The sequence below is a fragment of the Triturus cristatus genome, chromosome 2_2 (genome assembly GCF_964204655.1).
Source record: "Triturus cristatus chromosome 2_2, aTriCri1.1, whole genome shotgun sequence".
Classification (NCBI taxonomy): Eukaryota; Metazoa; Chordata; class Amphibia; order Caudata; family Salamandridae; genus Triturus; species Triturus cristatus.
Genome location: NC_140582.1, coordinates 1,160,605,444 through 1,160,628,167, shown reverse-complemented (window position 1 = coordinate 1,160,628,167; position 22,724 = coordinate 1,160,605,444). Strand labels below are relative to the sequence as shown.

At 45.2% G+C, this 22,724-nt stretch overlaps 1 protein-coding gene across 1 annotated transcript in view; it reads right to left on the bottom strand.

Annotated features, from left to right (window-relative positions):
• Nucleotides 1–20,615: 20,615 nt before the first annotated feature.
• LOC146863279 (uncharacterized) overlaps nt 20,616–22,724 on the bottom strand; it is a 41,254-nt gene continuing 39,145 nt past the window's right edge. Inside the window, exon 3 of the mRNA XM_085643165.1 lies at nt 20,616–21,337. Coding sequence (XP_085499291.1) covers nt 20,616–21,337 — 722 coding nt within the window. The remainder of the gene's footprint in view (nt 21,338–22,724) is intronic.

Below are 22,724 nucleotides of genomic sequence, written 5' to 3'. Positions count from 1 at the left end.
TTTCTTCTTAGGTTGTAGGTATTCTTAGGCGATTTTCTTGTAATAGTATGTAGCACAGCTGACATAAAACTGTTTACTCTTCCTTTTGAAAGAACTGGTCGTGGAAATCCAAATCGACATTTTGTGTAGAATTTATCTTTACTCTTGTACTTTCGTCGACAGTATTTTCCACACCGATGACTTTGGAAACGTAAAACTTGCTCTTTTAAGTTTTTTTCTTCTGTGCTTTTAGGTATAGCACATGTTGCATATTCTTCAATGAAAGATAAAACTGCATCATCAGAATCTGTTCCAAATTTTGGGGCATCCTTGATCCACAACAGCATATGAATATGAGGATCACCTCTTGCTTGGTACTCTTTTCTCCAAAAGAAATCCACAACTTCTCCAAGAGGTGGATTTTTTTTATTGCAGATGAAGGAAATCATAGCCTCAAATCTATGATTGAAATATCTGCAAACATTAACCGGATCCAATGAGCACAATTCTCCTGCTGTCTTATATTGGATGTTTTCAATATTTGAATTTGCGTCTCGAAGAAAATCCAGTAAATCATCCCAAGCGTACTCAGCACAGCTTAGGGTAAGGAACCATGTAGGAGTTCCTAAATTCCGTAACATACATTTCAATTCTCCATGGCGTCGGTACCAATATTCATTAGTTCCACGCTGACAAGCCATCAAATTTATCAATTGAGATTCCAAAGGATCATCTCACTGTTGCACTTTGTTCATAAAATCCTTTGCAGACACATTATGTAGATGTACTCCAGTTTTTAAAATGTGATTTACTGCATAAAATAGTGCAGACAAGTCACTTTCAAATAAAAGATGGAACAAATAAGGAATACTTTGACGAAATCTTGGATCTTCTGCATATAACCTTGTAGTCCGATACTCAGAAGCAGGAATCTGTACTGGACGTTCATCATATCGTCCACCTTTTCCTGTAGGAAACAGCTGGGGAAAACAACGAGCTTCCAAGCTCTCCTCCCATACACTCACGGGAGTTATTTGTGCTTTTTTCATCTGAAACAGATCAATAGTGTTTCCCATAACTTCTTTAGAATGAAGAGGATGTATGCTGAAATGTTCATAAATTTCTTCTTCTTTTGACTTATCCACGTTTTCAATTTGCCCAGCTGGTATTCCTGAGTCTGCTAGTAAAACTTCTTCATCTTCATCCATATAAATTGTTTCATACCATTTATTATTTCTTTTCAAATATAAATTTGCTCTTTGTACTTTTCGTACATCTACCAGCTCCTGCCAAATTTTCTTATTCTTAGTTGGTACTCCATTAACCAGAATAACTAATGGTTCAGTTTCTAATCTATCTGCATCAATTGTTTCCATATTTTTTTTCAAATCCAATGGCAAATAGAAAACTCTTCCTTTTAAACCTCTTTGTAAATCCGAAGGAGGTAATTTACCTGTTTTGGGCTCCATACGCACTATAGTCTGAAACGGATGGACTCATTGAATGAGTATAGACTCATACGTATTTAAATCAGAAAGTTCTGCAGGAATATCAACCAATTCTAAATTATTATGTACAGCTCTGGCTGGCATTCTATTTTCTTCTAACTTGTTATAACAGTATTTACAAATACGCTGATCTTCACCCAAATCAAAACTATTTTCCAGAAATATATATGTTGCAAAATCCTTCCACTTATAATTATCTTCATTTTCACTTTTTTTATACAGATCAACATTCCTTGTTTGAATTTTATAATGGCTTCTCCGGCAACAAATACAAGTAATATTTGAACTTTCATTAGAGATGATAGCAAATTTTGTCATTTCATCTTCAAAATTTTTACTAACAGTGAGTTCTACATTCTCTTCCACATTTTCCTCAATAACTGTGTCATTTCCTGCGCTTTCTTGCTCTGGACCAAAGTAACAAAACTGAATATCATCAGTAACCTTCACTACATCTGATACAGATCCACGGAACAGAGCACTATTCAACTCATTTAACTTTAGTGCTGGACTTTTAGCAAAATACAATGTTCTCACAAACTTTCTCATTTCAGTATGATGAACAGCCAGCATCCTAAAATGGTGAAAAACACTTTTGCAAACTTTCCTAGATAGACAAGCAAGAGAATGTCCTTGCAAACCAGTATTCTCTCTCACTCTGCATGGGTCTAGTCTTTGAAGCACCTTAATCTTCTGTTTAACACTCTTTTTACTATATTCTCTTAGGAAGTCACGTAATTTATCAATCGATTCCTGTCGCACAGTGCAAATACTACTACAATTCCAAGTGTACACTGGGGCTTTAGGACGTCTCCCCATAACCTCATCAGCTAACACTTCTTCCTCATTTCTTGGAACCATTTTCTCCTTTTCCATTACACAACCATCTTTAACTTCATAAGCTCGACCATTGGTGTCAACTGCATGCAACAAACTATTACTTTGAAGATAACTCTCTTCATTAAAAAATGGTTCAGTACTTGAACTATGCTTCCATTCTCCTAAGAACACTTTACAAAAGTTATTTTTTTCACTACTCTTTTCCTTTTGCTTTGTGACTTCATTGCTTTGACTAATTTTTCTAATCTACGCATCCTGTTCAAAATTAAAATGAATAGTTTTGGTTTTATTTCCAAAGCCTTAGCAACAATTGTTTCAATATATTTCTTTTTTTTTTATAAAATTTGGTTTTCTTCTTATATTTTTTCACATCCTTGAGCAAATTTAACATCACTCTTCTCTGAAACATTTTTCTACGAATGTTTTTAAAATCTATTTTTCGTGTTAAGTCACTCTTTCTTACTTCTGATTCCACATTGGCTTTTCGTATTTTCTGTCGACTCTGTTGATGTTTTGTACTTGAAACACTATTTGCAGTGGATATATTTTTAACATTTTTTCTTTGTTTGAAGATATTTAAAAAAAAATCCTTAGTCTGCTTACCAGAAGACTTTTTCTTTTTTCCAACATGAGGTTCTTCAACTATTTTTTTTGGTCCAGTTTTCTTCAAATATAGATGTTGTTGCTGTTCTTTTCTCTTTCTTGACTTTATAGGCATCTTTAATTAATTTCACTGTTGTTCAGCAATACCTGAAAGAAACTAAAAAAAAAATACCTTTATGTAATTTTAATACATTACGTTTTTTGTTGTTGAGCTTTTCAAATCCTATCATATGGCCTGTCCCTTTCCTACAACTGCAAGTCCGACAGAACAAGAGCAACACATATTAAATCTCTAACATCAATTCCTGTGTGCACACAGACTCATGGTGTGATTCTAGGCAAAAAACGATTTTGGTTTGGCAATTTCAAAGCACATTTACTACTGTGGAAGAGTAAGTGATAATTACTATGGCAGCCTGACACATTTTCCTTATATTTTAGAGAGGCAGAAGAGAGCACATGTCCTAACAGCTACTTGAGACCATCAGCATGTGTTACAGGGTGAGTGATTAGAGTAGAGCAAAGGAAATGAGCATTGGTGACGTTGAATGTGTTAGCATTACACACTGCTATCTGAAATACCACACAGAGCTGAATAGTAAGCATGAGAGTGCAGGAGAAGCACCTGTCTCTGTGCTAAGTTCGTGCTTCTGGAGACCGTGTATTGTCAGGTGCAACACAGATCTCCATGGACGCTTGCACAACTGCATGAATACTGCAGACATGTATGTAAGAGTACATGTGTGGTAAAGGTTAATTGGAGTTTTGAACATGTAAAAACTACCTCACCCATTGCGGGAGTGGAAGGAAAATGTACCATGCTAATTTCAAATGTGTTAGCATTTGCCTCTCATTTGTGAGAAAGTGATTTCTGGTAAATGCTAACCATCACAGTTCAAGAAAACAAGCTGCCCCTTTCCTGCGAGTGCAAGTCTAACAGAGCAAGAGCAACACGGATTAAATCTCTGAGAAGAATTCCTGTGTGCACACAGACTCATGGTGTGATTCTAGGCACAAAACAGTATCCCTGGGTGATAGCAGTACACCTCAACTTATGGTGAAGACATACTCCATAATATCTGACATGTTCAAGGCACTTAAATATCTTCCTTTACATAAAATGTAAAACACAATTTTAAAAGTGGAAGGAAAATGTACCATGCTAATTTCAAATGTATTAGCATTTGCCTCTCATTTGTGAGAAAGTGATTTCTGCTGAATGCTAACCATCACAGTTCTTGAAAACAAGCTGCCCCTTTCCTGCGAGTGCAAGGCTAACAGAGCAAGAGCAACACAAATTAAATCTCTGAGAAGAATTCCTGTGTACAGACAGACTCATGGTGTGATTCTAGGCACAAAACAGTATTTCTGGGTGATACCAGTACACCTTAACTTATGGTTTAGACATACTCCATAATATCTTTCAAGTTGAAGGCACTTAAATATCTTCCTTATCATTAAATGTAAAACACAACTTTTAAAGTGGTAGGAAAATGTACCATGCTAATTTCAAATGTGTTAGCATTTGCCTCTCATTTGTAAGAAAGTGATTTCTGCTGAATGCTAACCATCACAGTTCTTTAAAACAAGCTGTCCATTTCCTGCGAGTGCAAGGCTAACAGAGCAAGAGCAACACAAATTAAATCTCTGAGAAGAATTCCTGTGTACAGACAGACTCATGGTGTGATTCTAGACACAAAACAGTATTCCTGGGTGATACCAGTACACCTTAACTTATGGTTTAGACATACTCCATAATATCTTTCAAGTTCAAGGCACTTAAATATCTTCCTTAACATAAAATGCAAAATACAACTTTAAAAGTGGAAGGAAAATGTACCATGCTAATTTAAAATGTGTTAGCATTTGCCTCACATTTGTGAGAAAGTGATTTCTGCTGAATGCTAACCCTCACAGTTCTTGAAAACAAGCTGCCCCTTTCCTGCGAGTGCAAGTCTAAGAGAGCAAGAGCAACACAAATTAAATCTCTGAGAAGAATTCCTGTGTGCAGACAGACTCATGGTGTGATTCTAGGCACAAAACAGTATTCCTGAGTGATACCAGTACACCTTAACTTATGGTTTAGACATACTCCATAATATCTTTCAAGTTCAAGGCACTTAAATATCTTCCTTAACATAAAATGTAAAACACAACTTTAAAAGTGGAAGGAAAATGTACCATGCTATTTTCAAATGTGTTTGCATTTGCCTCTCATTTGGGAGAAAGTGATTTCTGCTGAATGCTAACCATCACAGTTCTTGAAAACAAGCTGCCCCTTTCCTGTGAGTGCAAGTCTAACAAAGCAAGAGCAACACAAATTACATCTCTGAGAAGAATTCCTGAGTGCACACAGACTCATGGTGTGATTCTAGACACAAAATATTATTTCTGGGTGATACCAGTACACCTTAACTTATGGTGAAGACATACTCCATAATATCTGACATGTTCAAGGCAGTTAAATATCTTCCTTAAAATAAAATGTAAAACACAACTTTATAAGAAGAATCACATTTCTATTATTTATATCCAACTACACCACATACATCCCCTCTCAAATTCATAACTCAACTTTTAAAAGTAGTTAGTTGAGAAAGAAATGTGCCACTCACACAGCAGATTATCAGAGCCAGAATCTCTGAACTGTACACCTCTCAGCAGAACCAGTAAATGGCAATGTTTCCCTCTCTTTTTTCACACATATACATGTTAACTTCAAATCACAGTGTTTCCCACATTTTTTCAAATGGAATCACACATTTCTATTGGTTGCAAATTTCAACCCTTTCCAAATGATCCCTTCCCCCAACATGACTTCTGGCTGCTACCATAGCAACAGGTCATGGAACACTGGTGTGAGCAGAGAGGTCAGAAGTTCAGCACACAATGTTTCAAATCCAAAGAGCAAGAGTGCTTGACTTTTCAAACCTAACAGCAAATCCAAACTAATGTTCTGTGGGAACACATTTTTCTAAACCAATACAAAACATGCTTTTAAAATTTAAACATGCAGCCTAGTTTTTACTGTTGAATGGTCTGAAACAGCCAATGATTTCTTTTTATTTTAAAAAAAAGTATGTAAGCCTCCATTTTACAACTCTCTTTCTTTTCATATTGCCATTCTACTGAAAGACACCTTCTGAGTGCATCCAGATCTCCTTGGAATATGTTCACAGTGTGGATTATAGGTCACAGCTATGTCTTCTGGAGTGAAAAGTTTGCAGAAAAAAGAGGTATTGTGAAAGATCTTGCTTAGCCAAATGTAGACATTAAATGGATTGGTCAGAGAGGGTTAAAGTGGCACCAATTAATGCCTTTGGTGAAAACCTTTCTACATCTCCCACAGCCTAACCTTATTATTGTGCACTGTGGTGGAAATGACCTAGGCCCTTTAACTGGGGTAGGTCTGGAAATGCTTATTAAGGACACCTTTGTGCAATTGATGTCACTTTTTCCACAAACTGCCTTTGTATATTCTAATATATACCAAAGGCAAAAGTGGAACTGGTCCAACCAACATTGTCCGCAGATTGACAAAGCAAGAAAGCACGTCAATAAGTCTGTTTCTGCTTTCCTCAGAGACTATGGTATGGGTTCTATATACCACAACAACTTGCGTTACAACATGCAAGGCATTTATAGAGGAGACGGTGTACATTTCAATGATGAAGTGAATAGAGTTTTCCTCTTGAACTTTAGACTCTGCATCGGTACTTACTTGTAGGTACCAAAAAACACTCAATAAACACAACGGCTCTTTTTAGAGCCACCTAATATCTAAACACTTAATCTTATTTTTTTATTCTTTTTTTTTTTAAATTTTTTGCCGTGCACGCATGGTGCGCGCACGGTGCGCGCACCTCGTGAATTTAAAAAAAAAATTAAAATCTTTTTTTTGGCCCTTCGGGGTCCCACTGTGACCCCCTGACAAACGCTACGGGGTCAGGAACTCCGTACCCTGCCCCCTTTTCACGTTCTCCACCTTTCCTTTACAGTGTGACAGACAAAATGGCGGCTGACACTTCCTGATTTCGACCGATTCGAATGTTTACAGACATGTAACAACCAATCAGCATTTCGCTAGCGCACATTATGGTGCACGCACCGTGCGCTTACGGTGCGCGCACGGTACGCGCTTATAGATATTTATATGCATTTAAATGCTATTTTCTCAGGAACTACTGAACAGATTGACACCAGACCTGCAAGAGGCACTTCCCTGACCTGAGGACTACATCTCTGCCAAACTTCAAGTAATTCTGTTCCGCCGTTCGGGCTGTACCTTCGACTAAAGGTCCTATGGAAAAATGCATGAGGAAAACGCGTTTTGGGACCCCCCTTTTTTCTCGGTCCCCGCTTGACTAATCACCCCGAGACTTTTAGGGTAGGAGCTGAGCGGAGCACCCCATTAGTTTTGAAAATTTCGCGAGGATTCGTCAACCGGCGCCAAAGTTATTAAAAATAGAATTTTCAGATTTCCTATGGAAACACGGTCCTAACTATAACTATCTACTGGCGACCGCCAGTAGATAATATATACATATATATATATATATATATATATATATATACACACACACACATATATGTATATATATATGTACACACATACATATATATGTGCAAATATATATGTGTGTACATATATATGTGTACATATATATATATATTGCTCCTCCGTTTGCTCAGGTATGCCTACCGCCTCCAAACCAGGGGGCGCGTCGACGCACGGACCTCCCGAGCACGGTCCGGTAACATTCAGCAAAAACTTCCTCCCAAGTAGGAAAGTCGACGCCGTGTCTTGTGCTCCAATATTTCTTTTATTAAGTCAGCTTAAAACGTTGGACGCGTTTCGCTTGTCCCGCAAGCTTGTTCACCTACAATTCACATAAAGTTTTCCAGGCCGGCCCGAAAGTACCGAAAGTACATAAGAGCCTTGAAAATCCCCCGGGCCGGCCTATTATATTGGCCATCTCCAGTACACTGGAGAACACTTCGAAATATGTAGATTCTTTCATTAATCCCTTGGTCAAAAAACTCCCGTCCTTTATACAAGATACGGGTGATTTTCTTCGGAAGATCTATGACATACCTTGGGAGTTGGATTTCGTTCTGATGACTATCGATGCAACCACTCTGTATACGAGTATTAGACACGCCGACGGTCTAAATGCTGTCAAACACTATCTGGGTGCGAGGCCGTTACAGCTATGGCACCACACCCAGATGCTACTATCTATGACTAAAACCTGCCTTGATAATAATTATTTTTTATTTAATGTTGAATATTTTCACCAAGTGTGTGGGACCGCGATGGGCACCTGCTTCGCCCCCAGCTATGCTAATTTGCATATGGGCTGGTGGGAGGAGCAGGTAGTCCAAGTTCGGTTCTCAAAGGAATGGCAGGACAATGTAGTGTTGTGGAGTCGGTATATTGATGACCTCTTTGTTGTATGGAAAGGCACTCAGGAAAGCGCATGTGACTTTGTTAATAGGTTACAAAATAATGATCTCAACTTAAAATTGACCTATGAACTTAGCACACCCAGTGTCAACTTTTTGGATTTGACTATTTATACTGTAGATGATAAACTTGAAACGAAACTCTACCGCAAGGCCACGGATGGAAATACTCTATTACATGCAATGAGCTTTCATCCTAACAACTTAGTGAGGAGTATTCCTTATGGCGAAGGCCTCAGAGCCATGAGGAATTGTAGTAATAGTGAAGATCTCAATAAAGAACCAATGTGCCTAAAAGCACGTTTTGCAGCCAGAGGCTATCCTAAAGAATGGGTAGATACAGCAATTTGGAAGGCCCGTAAAAAATCGAGAGAAGAGATTTTGTTTAGTCACCAAAACAAACGGGGGACACCGGATAGTGAGAGTGAAAGCAGTTGTAGATTGATCACTAGTTTCAATACTCAAGAGGGCAATCTAAGAAAAATCTTGCAAAAACATTGGCATATCATCGCAAACGATCCCATTCTCAAAAAATCTGTGGGACGCAGGCCATTGATAACTTTTAGAAAGGCCAAGTCACTTAAACAATCTTTGGTTAGTAATATGCTTCCAAAAACAAAAGGGAAAACCACTCAGAGCTGGCTTAGCAGAAAAGAAGGCTTTATAAAGTGTGCCAAATGTAAGGCATGTATTCATGGCAAAAATACCTCTAGCTTTGTGGGAGGCCTTTCACCAGATACAATCAAAATAAAGGGTCATTATTCGTGTAAATCTGAATTCGCTGTGTACGTACTCCGTTGCCCATGTGGGTTACGATATGTCGGTAGTACAATACTTCCTGTACACAAGCGTGTCTTACAGCATTTGAGGGCCATAAAGAACGGGGATAAAACCTACCCCGTGGCAAGACATTTTGATCAATTCCATAACAGAAGTACCTCAGGACTTGAGTACTTTGTAATCGATACAGTCCCATTGAGTGAGAGAGGTGGTGATCGGGTCAAAAAATTGAGGAGACTAGAATCTAACTACATTATTAAGCTCAATACTAAAATCCCCCAAAGGGCTTAATATAGAAGAAGATTTCCATGCACACTTGTGAAGTTACAGTAAGTTCTACTCCCTCACCGTGCAGTATATATACTTTTTAATTCCATATTGTTTTGTAATTGTAATTTTTCTAAAGTTTGATGGTTTTATTGGCACTTGTACACAATATAGTACAACAGACTTGGTAACAATAGTAGCCTGCAATGCATGAATTTGGAACTCGAACAATTGTGTCATTGCCCACTTGGGCCTAACTGAGTATAAATGTCAGTGTTCCGTTTGTTGACCCACTAGGGCAGCACGCGCGTTGAGGAACAGCGCTTATATTTATATTAGCCTTTTCTGTTTCTCTGAATCTGTATTATACAGTTTTATTGTAAATAATTTTCTTTATAGAATTGTTTTAATTCAATGATAATGACATATTCAATGTATTAACATGAAAGATATATATGAGTATTTTTTCGGAGTTCACAAGCAGTCTCGACATACTAGAAACTACGAGTCTGTTGTTACTCTTTATGATCTAGTAGTTTTACACGCACTACGCATGCACTAAGCACTTAAAATGGTGGAAAACTTTATGTGAATTGTTGGTGAACAAGCTTGCGGGACAAGCGAAACGCGTCCAACGTTTTAAGCTGACTTAATAAAAGAAATATTGGAGCACAAGACACGGCGTCGACTTTCCTACTTGGGAGGAAGTTTTTGCTGAATATATATATATATATATATATATATATATATATATATATATATATATATATATATATATATATATATATATATATATATATATATATATATATATATATATATATATATAAAAATATATAAATATATATATTATCTACTGGCGGTCGCCAGTAGATAGTTATAGTTAGGACCGAGTTCCCATAGGAAATCTGAAAATTCTATTTTGAATAACTTTGGCGCCGGTTGACTTATCTTCGTGAAATTTTCAAAACTAATGGGGCGCTCCGCTCAGCTCCTACCCTGAAAGTCTCGGGGTGATTCGTCAAGCGGGGGCTGAGAAAAAAGGCAGGTCCAAAACGCGTTTTCCCCATGCATTTTCCCATAGGACCTTTAGTCGAAGGTAAAGCCCGAACGGCTGAACAGAATTACTTGACATTTTGCAAAGAGGTAGTCCTCAGGTCAGGCATGTGCCTTTTGCTTAAATGGTGTAAATCCGTTCAGTAGTTCCTGAGAAAATCAAAAGTAAAATCACATATATATCTGGGCGGAGCCTAACCACACATCTCATCGTGAGATCTGATTGGCTGTCAGCACTTCATCAAAGAAGTGTTGGCAGCCATCTTGGGACCAATATACATGATAGCACCTCATTAAAAAGCATTGCAGTTAATAGAAGGTTTTAAGACTTTAGTTACATTATAAATCATTTGTTGATGGTACCATACTGATTTTAGGAATTGTGGTGTGTTCTAAGGTGATTTTACCATGTGAAAAAGCCTTCTGCTGTGATTTCATGGATCATGTTTGAGAGAAAACTATTTTCTCATGCTTTTTCCACAGAGGTTTGGAAGGTGATCTATAAGCTAACTGAGAGCATATTTTCTGTAAATTCACATTATCTTTCTCAGTCATGTGAGAATGAAGTCTGACATTCTCAGTAAAACATGTACATCCAACAAGGGCAGAGTCTGTCAGTTGATTCCTTTGTGTTCTACTGCAGCTTCCCAGAGTGTTCTAAAGAACAACTAGAGCGCTAACAGTCCTACTTATGACAAACGTATGGCACACCTGAAGCCATCTTGGTTGGAATAAAGTGGTAATCCTTAAAACATCTAATTTAAAAAGGAACAAAATGAGGGGGTTCATTTTGCCATAGAAAGTATGATTAGTGCTGCAGAAAGATAAATTAGGGCACATTTTGAGTGACTTCTCAAATCCTCTTCTATTTCATTAAAAAATTCTGACATGCAGACTGAAACATGCACTTTCAATACCAGCAGCAGACTTCCCTGGTGAACAGTAGCTTTACTACAGTGATCTAATAAGCAACTAGAGTGCTAACATTCTGAATTTATGGCAAATTTGTGACACATCTGAATGCCTTCTTGATGGAATCAAAGTAAAAAACTGAAAGTATTTCCTACTGAGGAGACTGTAGTAAATGAGGAAATTAGGAAACATCATAACAAATAAGTCTCCCAAAATGGCAACCAGAGACAAAAGAGCCCAAATGTAGCCCAAATATCACCCCGATGTAGCCCAAGTATAGCCCAATGAAAGAATGTCCCAGAGTGTTCTAACGAACAACTAGAGCGCTAACAGTCTTACTTATGACAAAAGTATGGCACACCTGAAGCCATCTTGAATGGAATAAAGTGATAACACTTAAAATATTTAATTTACAAAGGAACACAATGAGGGGATTCATTTTGTCATAGAAATTATGATTAGTGCTGCAAATTAGGGCACATTTTGACTTCTCAAATCCTCTTCTATGTCATAAAAAAATTCTGACATGCAGACTGAAACATGCACTTTGAATACCAGCAGCAGACGTCCCTGGTGAGCAGTAGCTTTACTACAGTGATCTAATGAGCAACTAGAGTGCTAACATTCAGAATTCATGGCAAATGTGTGACACATCTGAATGCCTTCTTGATGGAACCAAGTAAAAAACTGAAAGTATTTCCTACTGAGGAGACTGCAGTAAATGAGGAAATTAGGAAACTTCATAACAAATAAATCTCCCAAGATGGCCACCAGAGACAAAAGAGCCCAAATGTAGCCCAAATATCACCCAGATGTAGCCCAAGTATAGCCCAATGACAGAATGTCCCAGAGTGTTCTAACGAACAACTAGAGCGCTAACAGTCTTACTTATGACAAAAGTATGGCACACCGGAAGTCATCTTGATTGGAATAAAGTGGTAACACTTAAAACATTTAATTTACAAAGGAACAAAATGAGGGGGTTCATTTTTCCATAGAAATTATGATTAGTTCTGCAGAAAGAAAAATTAGGGCACATTTTGACTTCTCAACTCCTCTTCTATTTCATAGACAAATTCTGACATGCAGACTGAAACATGCACTTTGAATACAAGCAGCAGACTTCCCTGGTGAGCAGTAGTTTTACTACAGTGATCCAATGAGCAACTAGAGTGCTAACATTCAGAATTTATGGCAAATGTGTGACATATCTAAATACCTTCTTGATGGAATCAAAGTAAACAAGCATTTGCAATGCAATAGGTCTCGCATTATAAAAGTGTGAGCAGCTGGCATTGCTAATAATAATGCAACACTAGCTATTGGCTTTGTAAATGATAAATAAATGCCATTATGTGTTTGTTTTATAAAATAGATTAAAAAAGGCATTGTCATGAACAATGCCAATAGCTTAAACTTTTGCAAATGCGAGACCTATTGCATTGCAAATGCTTGTTCTGTGTGCAGCCCTAATTTCCTTTCCTCTGCGTGGGTAAAGACAAGCCAGCCATCTGTTCTGGGAACGTGGTCCTACGTAAACATGTCACCTTGCAGTCAACGTGGCGCTGGCTGGTTCCTGAAGAGCTCTTCTTAGGAAAGCACTCGCTGCTTCTTTAAATGACCAACTTCTTTTCTGCTAATTTTTATAGGTTTAGGGACGTTTCGTAAGAAATACTGTTCTTGTATATTTTTCTCTTTCGAGTTATTGAACCTATTATTATTCAGAGATCTAGGCAAACGTGTATAGACTAATGGAGAATTATGTACTTGGAAGCATCAGTGCTTTAAATGGAGAAAAAAAATAAATGCAGGCACTAACTAAATGTAACAGAAGGGGCGAAGCTAAGGGCGTGGCTTGGAGACAAGCAGTTAATTTGATATGTTCTTGGTGTGAAACGGTGCACAATTACGCAGCAACAGTTCTGCTATTTGTAGAGCATTCTTTTTGTATATGTATTTGTTGTTAAATGCATATAATTGCACAAACATTGCAATGCACACACATTTTTATATTCACTGAATACCAGCGTATGCCCAGGACATTTGACAAACCATGGAAATATTTCTTGATTAAAATATTTTCCCTGATCTTTAAGGTGGAAATGTCCCTGGTTAGCTCAAAAAGGCACACAAACCCACACTCTCAGATATTCACCAAGTGGTATGCAAGCAAAATAAAGATACACAGATAAAAGCACAGATACTCACCCAATTATATGTGTTTCCACACAAGCCGGTACAGAAAAACGAAAGGAACAGAGGGCAGAAAGGCACGAAAAACGAGTGGCACAGAGGGCAGAAGGGCACAAAAAAACGAGTGGAACAGAGGGCAGAAAGGCACAAAAAAAAAAGAGGGAAACGAGTGGAATAGAGGACAGAAAGGCACAAAAAAAAGAGTGGAAAACGAGTGGCACAGAGGGCAGAAAGGCACAATAAAGAGTGGCGCAGTAGGGCACAAAAGACGAGAGGAGCAGAGGGCAGAAAGGCACACAAAAAACGAGTGGAGCAGAGGGCAGAAGGGCACAAAAACGAGTGGAACAGAGGGCAGAAGGGCACAAAAACGAGTGGAACAGAGGGCAGAAGGGCACAAAAACGAGAGGAGCAGAGGGCAGAAAGGAACAAAAAAAGAGGGAAAACGAGTGTAACAGAGGACAGAAAGGCACAAAAAGAGGGAAAACGAGTGGAACAGAGGGCAGAAAGGCACAAAAAACGAGGAAAAACGAGTGGCACAGAACAAGAGCGCACTGAAGCTGATGAGGAGGGAGTGGGAGGGGGGAGTGGGGGCGGGCGCAGTGGTGCGGGCCGCAGTTGTAAAAGGCAGGGAGAGGGTGAGATTGAGGAAGGGAAAGATAGGGATCAAAGGAAAAAACAAGGGGGTGGCAAATGGTGTGCACTTTGATGTCCTCAGTGGCCCCGCGGCTCACTGAGGACATCAAAGCAAGTGATCAGGCAGTGCTTTTCAGGCTGCCAAATGGTGCGCGCGCCCAGGGCACATGCACTGTATTTGGAGGCCTGAAAAGCACTGTTTGCACTTCCAAAACTCGCTTACTATAAGTCTCGCCAGAACAGCGCTAAAGCGCTGTCTCAGACGAGACCTAAAAACTGAAAGCATTTCCTACTGAGGAGACTGCAGTAAATGAGGAAATTAGGAAACTTCATAACAAATAAATCTCCCAAGATGGCCACCAGAGACAAAAGAGCCCAAATGTAGCCCAAATATCACCCAGATGTATTTTTTTTTGTTTTTTTTGTTTTTTAAAACATGTTTTTATTGCAGCATTTTAAGCAAAACAACCATCGGGGCAACCGGCATCCACGTACAATCTCCGATCACACCCTACGGTTTAACAATGCACACAGCCATTTAGCCCACATCCCGGGGGCCCGGCGGCATATTTAGACAGTTAGTCAAATTAACACAACTATCGCCTCATAGCGGTGCCCGGTCCATGCCCCATGAGAGCCTCTGCTTTCTGTCCAATCAGATTCTCTCCCCAAATCCAACTCGTTATAACACTACACTCCTACCCCATGAACTCCCCCCCCGCCCACCCACCCCCCAACTGCTGCTGATGTAGGCCCCACCAGTGGTCCCTAACTCTAATTCGTGCCAATCGTCGGGGATTACATCCATTCTCCCCAGCCTCAGGGAACTCCGCTCTCCTCGCGCTCTCGTTCCGCCCGCTCCAGCCGGCTATCCTGCAGAGCCTGCCCGATCATCTCCCAAGCCCTCACCCACTCTAACCCCTTCTCGTTGTCCGCCTTACTCGCCTGCCGCCTTCTAATCTCACTCTCGCATCTGGACCATTTTAACAACTCGGATATCCACCGCCCGACTGACGGGCCCTCCCGGGATTTCCAGTGCCATGTAATTTCTCTCTGAGCCAACATGAGCCCCAAGTCAATGAATTTGCTCGCCACTTTTGTCTTTGCCGTGTGTGGGAACCAAAGCAGTAAACACGCCCCCATGTCAAACTCCACCTCCCGGTCAGTTATTGCATTCAAGATCTCCCCCACCTCAGCCCAGGACGACCCAAGCTTCGGGCAACCCCACAGCATATGGTCTAGTTCAGCTCCCAGTGTGAAGCATCGCGGGCAAGCGGCATCCCGCACCTTAAAGTACCGACTAATCTTTCCCGGGGTCAAATATGCCCTATGGAGGATGAAGAAATGCACCTGCTGAAAGCGGGCATTCCCACTACCCTTCCATGTCCTCCGCAGAATGTGGCTCCAGATCGTGTCTGGAATGGGTTTACCTATGCTGTGCTCCCACCGCTCCTTCAATGCCGCGAGCGGCTCCAGCCCCTCCTGCAGCAATCTAGCCTGGAGGCAGGTCACCGCCTTAATCGTTCCCGCCGCCATCACCACGTACTGGCAGGTCAGGGCTGCCGTGGGTTCCGCCAGCCCCTCCCTCCAATGTTTTTGTATCGCCGCACTCACCGCCGCGTGCAGGAGATAACTCCCATCCGGGAGGCCAAACTGCTCCTGCAAAACCCCGAAGGGGGCCAGCGCCCCGTCTATGTAGAGGTCCCCCACCATCTGCAGCCCCAGCTCTTCCCACTCCGCCAGCGGGGACCAGTCGCCTCCATGCGGCAGCGCCGTCAACATCCCCAACGGGATCTCCGGTGCATAAGGTCGCACCGCCCTCGCCCTCTTCATACCCCTCTGCCAGCATAACCGGAGAGTTCGCTCTTCGATGGATAAATCTCTCGGGTCCAGTTTCTGTTGCATGACTATGTAGGACAGGACATGCCTCTGGATGCCAGTCCCCCGTCCCTGTTCCGGGCCTCTGAACACTCTAGCAACATTCTGTGTCAGCACTTGTAGCTGTGCCGCCAGGTAGTATAATTCAAAATCGGGGACCGCCAGTCCCCCCTCTAGTTTAGGCCGCATCAGAGCTGTCAGGGCTACCCTTCGCCGTCCCGTCCCCCACAGGAAGCCAGTGACCTGCGACTTCAATTCCTTAAAGGTCCTCTGCGGGATCCATATTGGCAGTGTGCGGAAATAATAGAGCAGTCGGGGCAGAGCCACCATCTTCAGCAACGCAACCCGGCCCAGCACCGAGAGCGGGAGGGCAGCCCAGAAGGCCATGCACCCCTTCAGGGCCCGTATACAATGCCCTATATTACCGTCCAAGAGATTCACGACGTCGTGGTATATCCGGACCCCCAAGCAAGTAAAGCACGTAGCCTCCCATACCACATCCAGAGTGGGAGGGCAATATGGCACATCTGCCCGCAGCGGGAAAACACAGGTTTTGGTCCAATTGACCTTGAGGCCCGAGAGCCTCCCCATAGCCCCCTCCAAGGCGTCACCGGTGTCCTCCAGGTACAGCAGGAGGTCATCCGCGTACAGTGAAATATGATGCGTCTCCTCCCCACAGCGAACCCCGCCATACACCGCTCCTGTTCGTGCTTGTGCCGCCAAAGGTTCCATCGCCAAGGCGAATAACAGGGGAGACAACGAACAACCCTGCCGTGTGCCCCTGCGCTCCGGATAAGCTGAGGATATGACCGCTCCCAGCCGCACCCTGGCAGTAGCAGAGGAATAAAGGACCCGTGTCCAACGTCCAAACCCCTCCCCCAGGCCGGACTTCTCGAGCACCGCATCGAGGTACCCCCATTCGAGGCTATCGAAAGCCGTCTCGATATCCACGGAGAGCACTGCCGGCCGCTGCTCAGGGCCCCAAACGCTGTCTATGATACGGACCAGGCGGCGAATGTTCCAGGCCGTGCTCCTGGTGGGGATAAAACCGGCTTGGTCCTCGTGAACCAACTTGGTCATATGCGGCAGTAATCTAGTGGCCAATATGCGACTCAATATTTTGTAATCGACCGTCAGCATAGACAAAGGTCTATACGACGTCACATCCGAGGCGTCCCTGCCGGGCTTCAACAGCGGCACCACCAATGCCTCCCTCATCGACTGGGGAAGTCTCCCCAGCTCCATGGCCTCAGTGTAGACCAGCAAGAGCCTGGGCGCCAAGGCATCCACAAACTGCGCGTAGAATTCGATCGGCAGGCCATCTACCCCCGGCGTTTTATTTCTGGCCATCTGCTTAATGGCCACCCGAATCTCCTGCAGCGTGATGGGCCCGCCCAGTACCGTCGCAGTTTCAGCATCCACCCGAGGGAGGCAAAGAGTCGCCAGATAGTCAGTTATTGCGGAGTCCTCCACCCCCAATTGGCTCTCATAGAGGTCCGTGTAGTATGACCTGAACCGCTGCAGCACCGCCCCTTGCGAATAAACCACCTCCCCCGTCTCCGTTCGAATGCTCATGACCGGGCAACCTCGGGGTTCTGGGTTAGCCAGTCTAGCTAGTAGCGTTCCTACCTTGTCCCTTTCCGCATGCACTCTGACTAGATACCGCTTGTAATCAAAACCCCGCAGCCGCTCTGTTTCAGTCGCTACCACCTCCTTCGCCTCAAGCAGCCTGTCCTGTAACTCTGCCCGCTCGGGCCTACGCTGCTCCAGATCCCGCAACACCCCCTCCGCCTTCCCCAGAGCCGTCAGGATTGTAGTCCTTACATTCGCAAATTTACCCATACAAATGCCTCTGGTCACCACCTTCATGGCATCCCACTCCATCGCCCTCGTGGCAGTGGAACCCTCATTCTCCCTAAAGTACTGCTCTACACCCCGCTGGACCGCATCACCAAACACCGGGTCTTCCAGTGTCTCCGGTCGCAGCCGCCATGTCGGGACCGCCGACCGCGGCCGCTGCCATTGCACCGCCAACAGCAACGGGTTATGGTCCGAGATAGTTCTAGTGAGATACTCCGTGTGGGCCATCACGGGAGCCAGGTCCCCGCTGCACAAAATGGCATCTATCCTGACGTGCAGCGCGTGCAATGCGGAGAAAAAGGAATAGTCCCGGTCTCCCGGATGCTGCACCCTCCACACATCTATCAGCCCCCACCTCTCCTGCCAATCCGCCCTGTGCGCCGCTAACCGGCGCACCGGCGAGTCGGCCAACGGCGGATGCGACCGGTCCAGTGCCACATCAGTGATCGAGTTGAAGTCCCCTCCTATCAATATGGGGCCCGCCAAGAAGTGCGCCAATGAGCCCGTCAAGCTAACAAAAAAGCGGGCCTGGTCTGCATTGGGAGCATATATACTACATAAGGCTACGTCCTGACCATAGAGCCTCCCCCCCACTGCCACAAATCTACCCTCCGGGTCCGCTGATTCATGGCCTGGAATGGGACTCCTGCCCGCACCCATATCAACACTCCCCTGGCAAACGCCGAACACGTAGTCCCAAACACCTGGCCACGCCATCTCCTCTGCAGCGCAGTGAGTTCCTGTTTAGTTAAGTGAGTTTCTTGCAGGAGTGCAATTTGTATGCCACGCCTCACCAGGTGGGCGTGTACCTTGTATCGTCTAGACATAGTGCGGAGACCGCGAACATTCCACGTGAGGCATTTCAAATTAGGTAACGTCCCCATTGCAACCAGTACCCCACCAGCACACCAGTATCCCAGGCCCACCTACAGCAGCGCTACAGAACCCCACAACCAAAACATCCCCACAAACTCCCCCCCTCCCACTCCCCAGAACAGGACCCAATAATGCACTATCAGCCCCCATCCAAACCTGCAACCCTCCAAACCTTCCCTACTCTGTGGTCGTCTCCACAGAAAGCCTTAGGGGCAGCTCGAGGGTGATTCAGAGCCGACCCAGGACAGGCCAAGCCCCCCGCCCCGCGCCCACAACCCCCGGAATGTCTCAGCACCATACCTGCGAGTCCGCCGAGCACCGGGACCCCCAGCCAGACCCGGATTCACAAATGTGGCCCCACCCTCCGTATCACCCGTTAAATAATCCATCCGCTGTCTGTGGGGTGACCGCCGGCCCCCCGGAACTGTCAGCCTCCGACACCTCACCGCCGGACTGCCCGGCCTCCTCACCAGAGTCCGAGCCCACTGAAGGCTGCTCCCCTTGGGAGCCCGTGATGATCGCCGTCGCAGCCAGCGCTCTCCGCCTGTCGTCCGCCATCTGTCCATCCCGCTCCGCTCTCTGGAGTTTGTTGCGTTTGCGGATACGTTGAGATTTCCGCACTTGGACCGGTTTCTGTCGCTCCCTGTCCTCCTTCCCCCCCCGGGCCGTGCCAGCGCGATACGACTCCAACCATGTCCACGCCTCAGCAGGGGCCTGAAAGAAGTGGGTCGTCCCGCCCAAGATAACCCGCAGCTTCGCTGGAAACAGCAAGGAGTATTGTAGGCCCTCGATCCGCAGTTCTTTTTTCACATCCAAAAAGGAAGCCCTGTTCTTCTGTACCTCCTGCGTATAGTCTGGGAACACCGTGACTGAGCTGTTGGCCACCTGAAAGGGGCCATCCGCGCGCGCCTTCTGGATCAGTAGGTCTCTGTCCCTATAGTGCAAGAGTCTGACCAGCATGGGTCTGGGAGGGCGGCCCTGCGCCGGCGGGCGAGCCGGGACCCTATGCGCCCGCTCCAGGGAGAAGGGGGAGAGGCCCTCCGGGGCCACAGTCGTCTTAAACCAGGCCTCCATGTATGCCACAGCGTCATCCCCTTCAACTTTTTCCGGCAGGCCCACTACCCTCACGTTGTTCCTCCGATTGCGACCTTCGGCGTCCTCCGCTCGCTTCTCCAGCGTCGCCAGAAGGCCCAGGATATCAGCAACTTTGCGTTCCGTGGTCACCGCCGCTGGCTTGAGCTCCCGGAGCAACATCTCATTGTCTTTGACTCTGTCCGCCAGTTTGGCATGATCGGCCCTCAAGAGTCCCAGTCCAGTAGCTACCTGCGCTATGTCCTGATGCAAGGCCTCCTTGGTCGCCGTGATTGCCTCCAGGATCCCATCCAGCCGTTTGTTCAGGCGCCGTTCCTGCGCTGTGTCCACCGGGTCATCGTGGGCCCCACCAGCTGCGGCCGAGGCCGCCGCCCGGCCGTGCCCGGGGGGCAAATGCGGTGCTACACCCTTAGTGGTCATCCCGCCCGCACCAGCTCCAGTTCAGGGCACCACTGGAAGACAGGTCAGTCCCACCGTCCGTCCACTCCAGGAGAGAGGACCCGGAGCCCGGCGCCCGCTCACCGATATCAGTGTTCTCCTCGGGGGGCGGTCCGCTCCCCCAGGGCCCGGCGGCCCAACAGCCCGGAGTCCCTCCGCTCGCGGCCAACAGGTCGTCTTCCCGCCAAGGCCACCCGCTACAGGCGCAAGGGCCCTCCGCGGCCCCTTGTAGCGTCAGCAACAGCGCAGGCTCACCGCATCCCTGCTCCAGCGCCGAGGACAATCCAGCTCGATCCACCCCACTGGGCCAGCCTCGCACCCGGGGGGGGGCGCCACCCCACAGTCGTCAGGCCTGCCGGTCCGCAGCGCTCCCCAATCCGAGTACTGCTGTCTCTTCAGGCCGCCATCGCCGTCCGGCCGCCACCACTGGGCGCGTCTCGCCCGGCCCCGCCGCCAACTTCCCTGTTGCTCCCAGCTCGTCCTCTCCGCAGCCCAGCAGCCGCTCCAGCCAGCCACGTCCTTCCGCAGGCGGCCGCTCAGCCCAGAAGTCCAGCGCAGGCTCCACCGCTCCCCTCGCTGCCTGCGCTGGGCGCGCTGAGGCGCGGCGTCTCGCACCAGGAGCCGGACTCCCCTCACCAGGCCGCTGCGTGCTATTATGGGGGAGGGGCAGCAGAATCCCCGGCCGCCGCCGCGGCGGAGAGCGCCCCGCACCAGCACCGGGACCCCGGAGCCCCGGGCAGCGGGTGGCCAGCTCCGCCCAGCCCCGCCAGCGGCGAGCCTCCCCGCAGTCTCGAGCTTCTGTCCGGCACTGGTTACGCTTCGCCGCTCGGGGCCGCCGCCATCTTGCTCTGTGAGCGCCGCTCGTCCCGCTCCGCGACCCGGCTCCAGCGCCTCGCCCGGGCCCCCGCCGTCTCGTTCTCGGCGTCCACTGTCGTCCCGGCGCTCAGCGCAGCAGGCTTGCGCCACCAGCGGCGCGTTTCGGCCGGTTTACAGGATAATTATCGGGGATCAGGCACGGAGCTGCAGGCTCACGCCGCCATCCCGATCGGCGTCCAAACCACGCCCCAATATCACCCAGATGTAGCCCAAGTATAGCCTAATGACAGAATGTCCCAGAGTATTCTTAAGAACAACTAGAGCGCTTACTGTCTTACTTATGACAAAAGTATGGCACACCTGAAGCCATCTTGATTGGAATAAACTGGTAACACTTAAAACATTTAATTTAAAAAGGAACACAATGAGGGGGTTCATTTTGCCATAGAAATTATGATTAGTGCTGAAGAAAGAAAAATTAGGGCACATTTTGAGTGACTTCTCAAATCCTCTTCTATTTCATTAAAAAATTCTGATATGCAGACTGAAACATGCACTTTTAATACCAGCAGCAGACTTCCGTGGTGTGCAGTAGCTTTACTACAGTGATCTAATGAGCAACTAGAGTGCTAACATTCAGAATTTATGGCAAATGTGTGACATATCTAAATACCTTCTTGATGGAATCAAAGTAAAAAACTGAAAGCATTTCCTACTGAGGAGGCTGCAGTAAATGAGGAAATTAGGAAACTTCATAACAAATAAATCTCCCAAGATGGCCACCAGACACAAAAGAGCCTAAATGCAGCACAAATATCACCCAGATGTAGCCCACATGTAGCCAAATGACAGAAGTGTGCAAAACACTTATTTTTTGTGTATTTGCAGTTTTATATAGTGCAGACTTGTCAGGTATTGGAATGCTTTACATGAGCATTGGTTACATCACACAAGATCAAATTCATTTTGGTTGTAGACATGGGGAGATTAAGTGATTTGACCACAATCACAGAATGTTGAGCTGAAGCAGAAACTCCAACCTGGTTCCCCAGTTGCAAAATCTGCAGCTCTGGAAGTAACACCACATCCTCTCGCCAAGGTGCAACATTTAATCAAGTGGTCAACTGGTTAAAAAAACATAAAGATTACAAATAAGTTCTTTGTCGCTATTTGAAAACTCAGAAAATATGTCCTCATTTTATTTTTTTATAGCACTAACCATAATTTTGATGCAAATAAGACCCTCTCATATATGTAATTTCTAAAGGAAATACTCTAGGTATTACAGTTTTGATTACATCAAGATGACGTCAGGCGTTCCACACTTTTGTAATAAATATAGAATGTTAGCAATCTAGTTGTTCATTGGGATACTGTTGAGAGGCAGAGGCCAGGGGCACGGACTCTGAATATTGAAGGCAGGTAGGAGAGTGCAGAGGCAACAATTTGACCACACTGGGCAGGCAGGAAGGACAGTGGCAGCACAACAGACTATGGAGGGCAGTGGAAAGGGGGGCAGGGGCAACA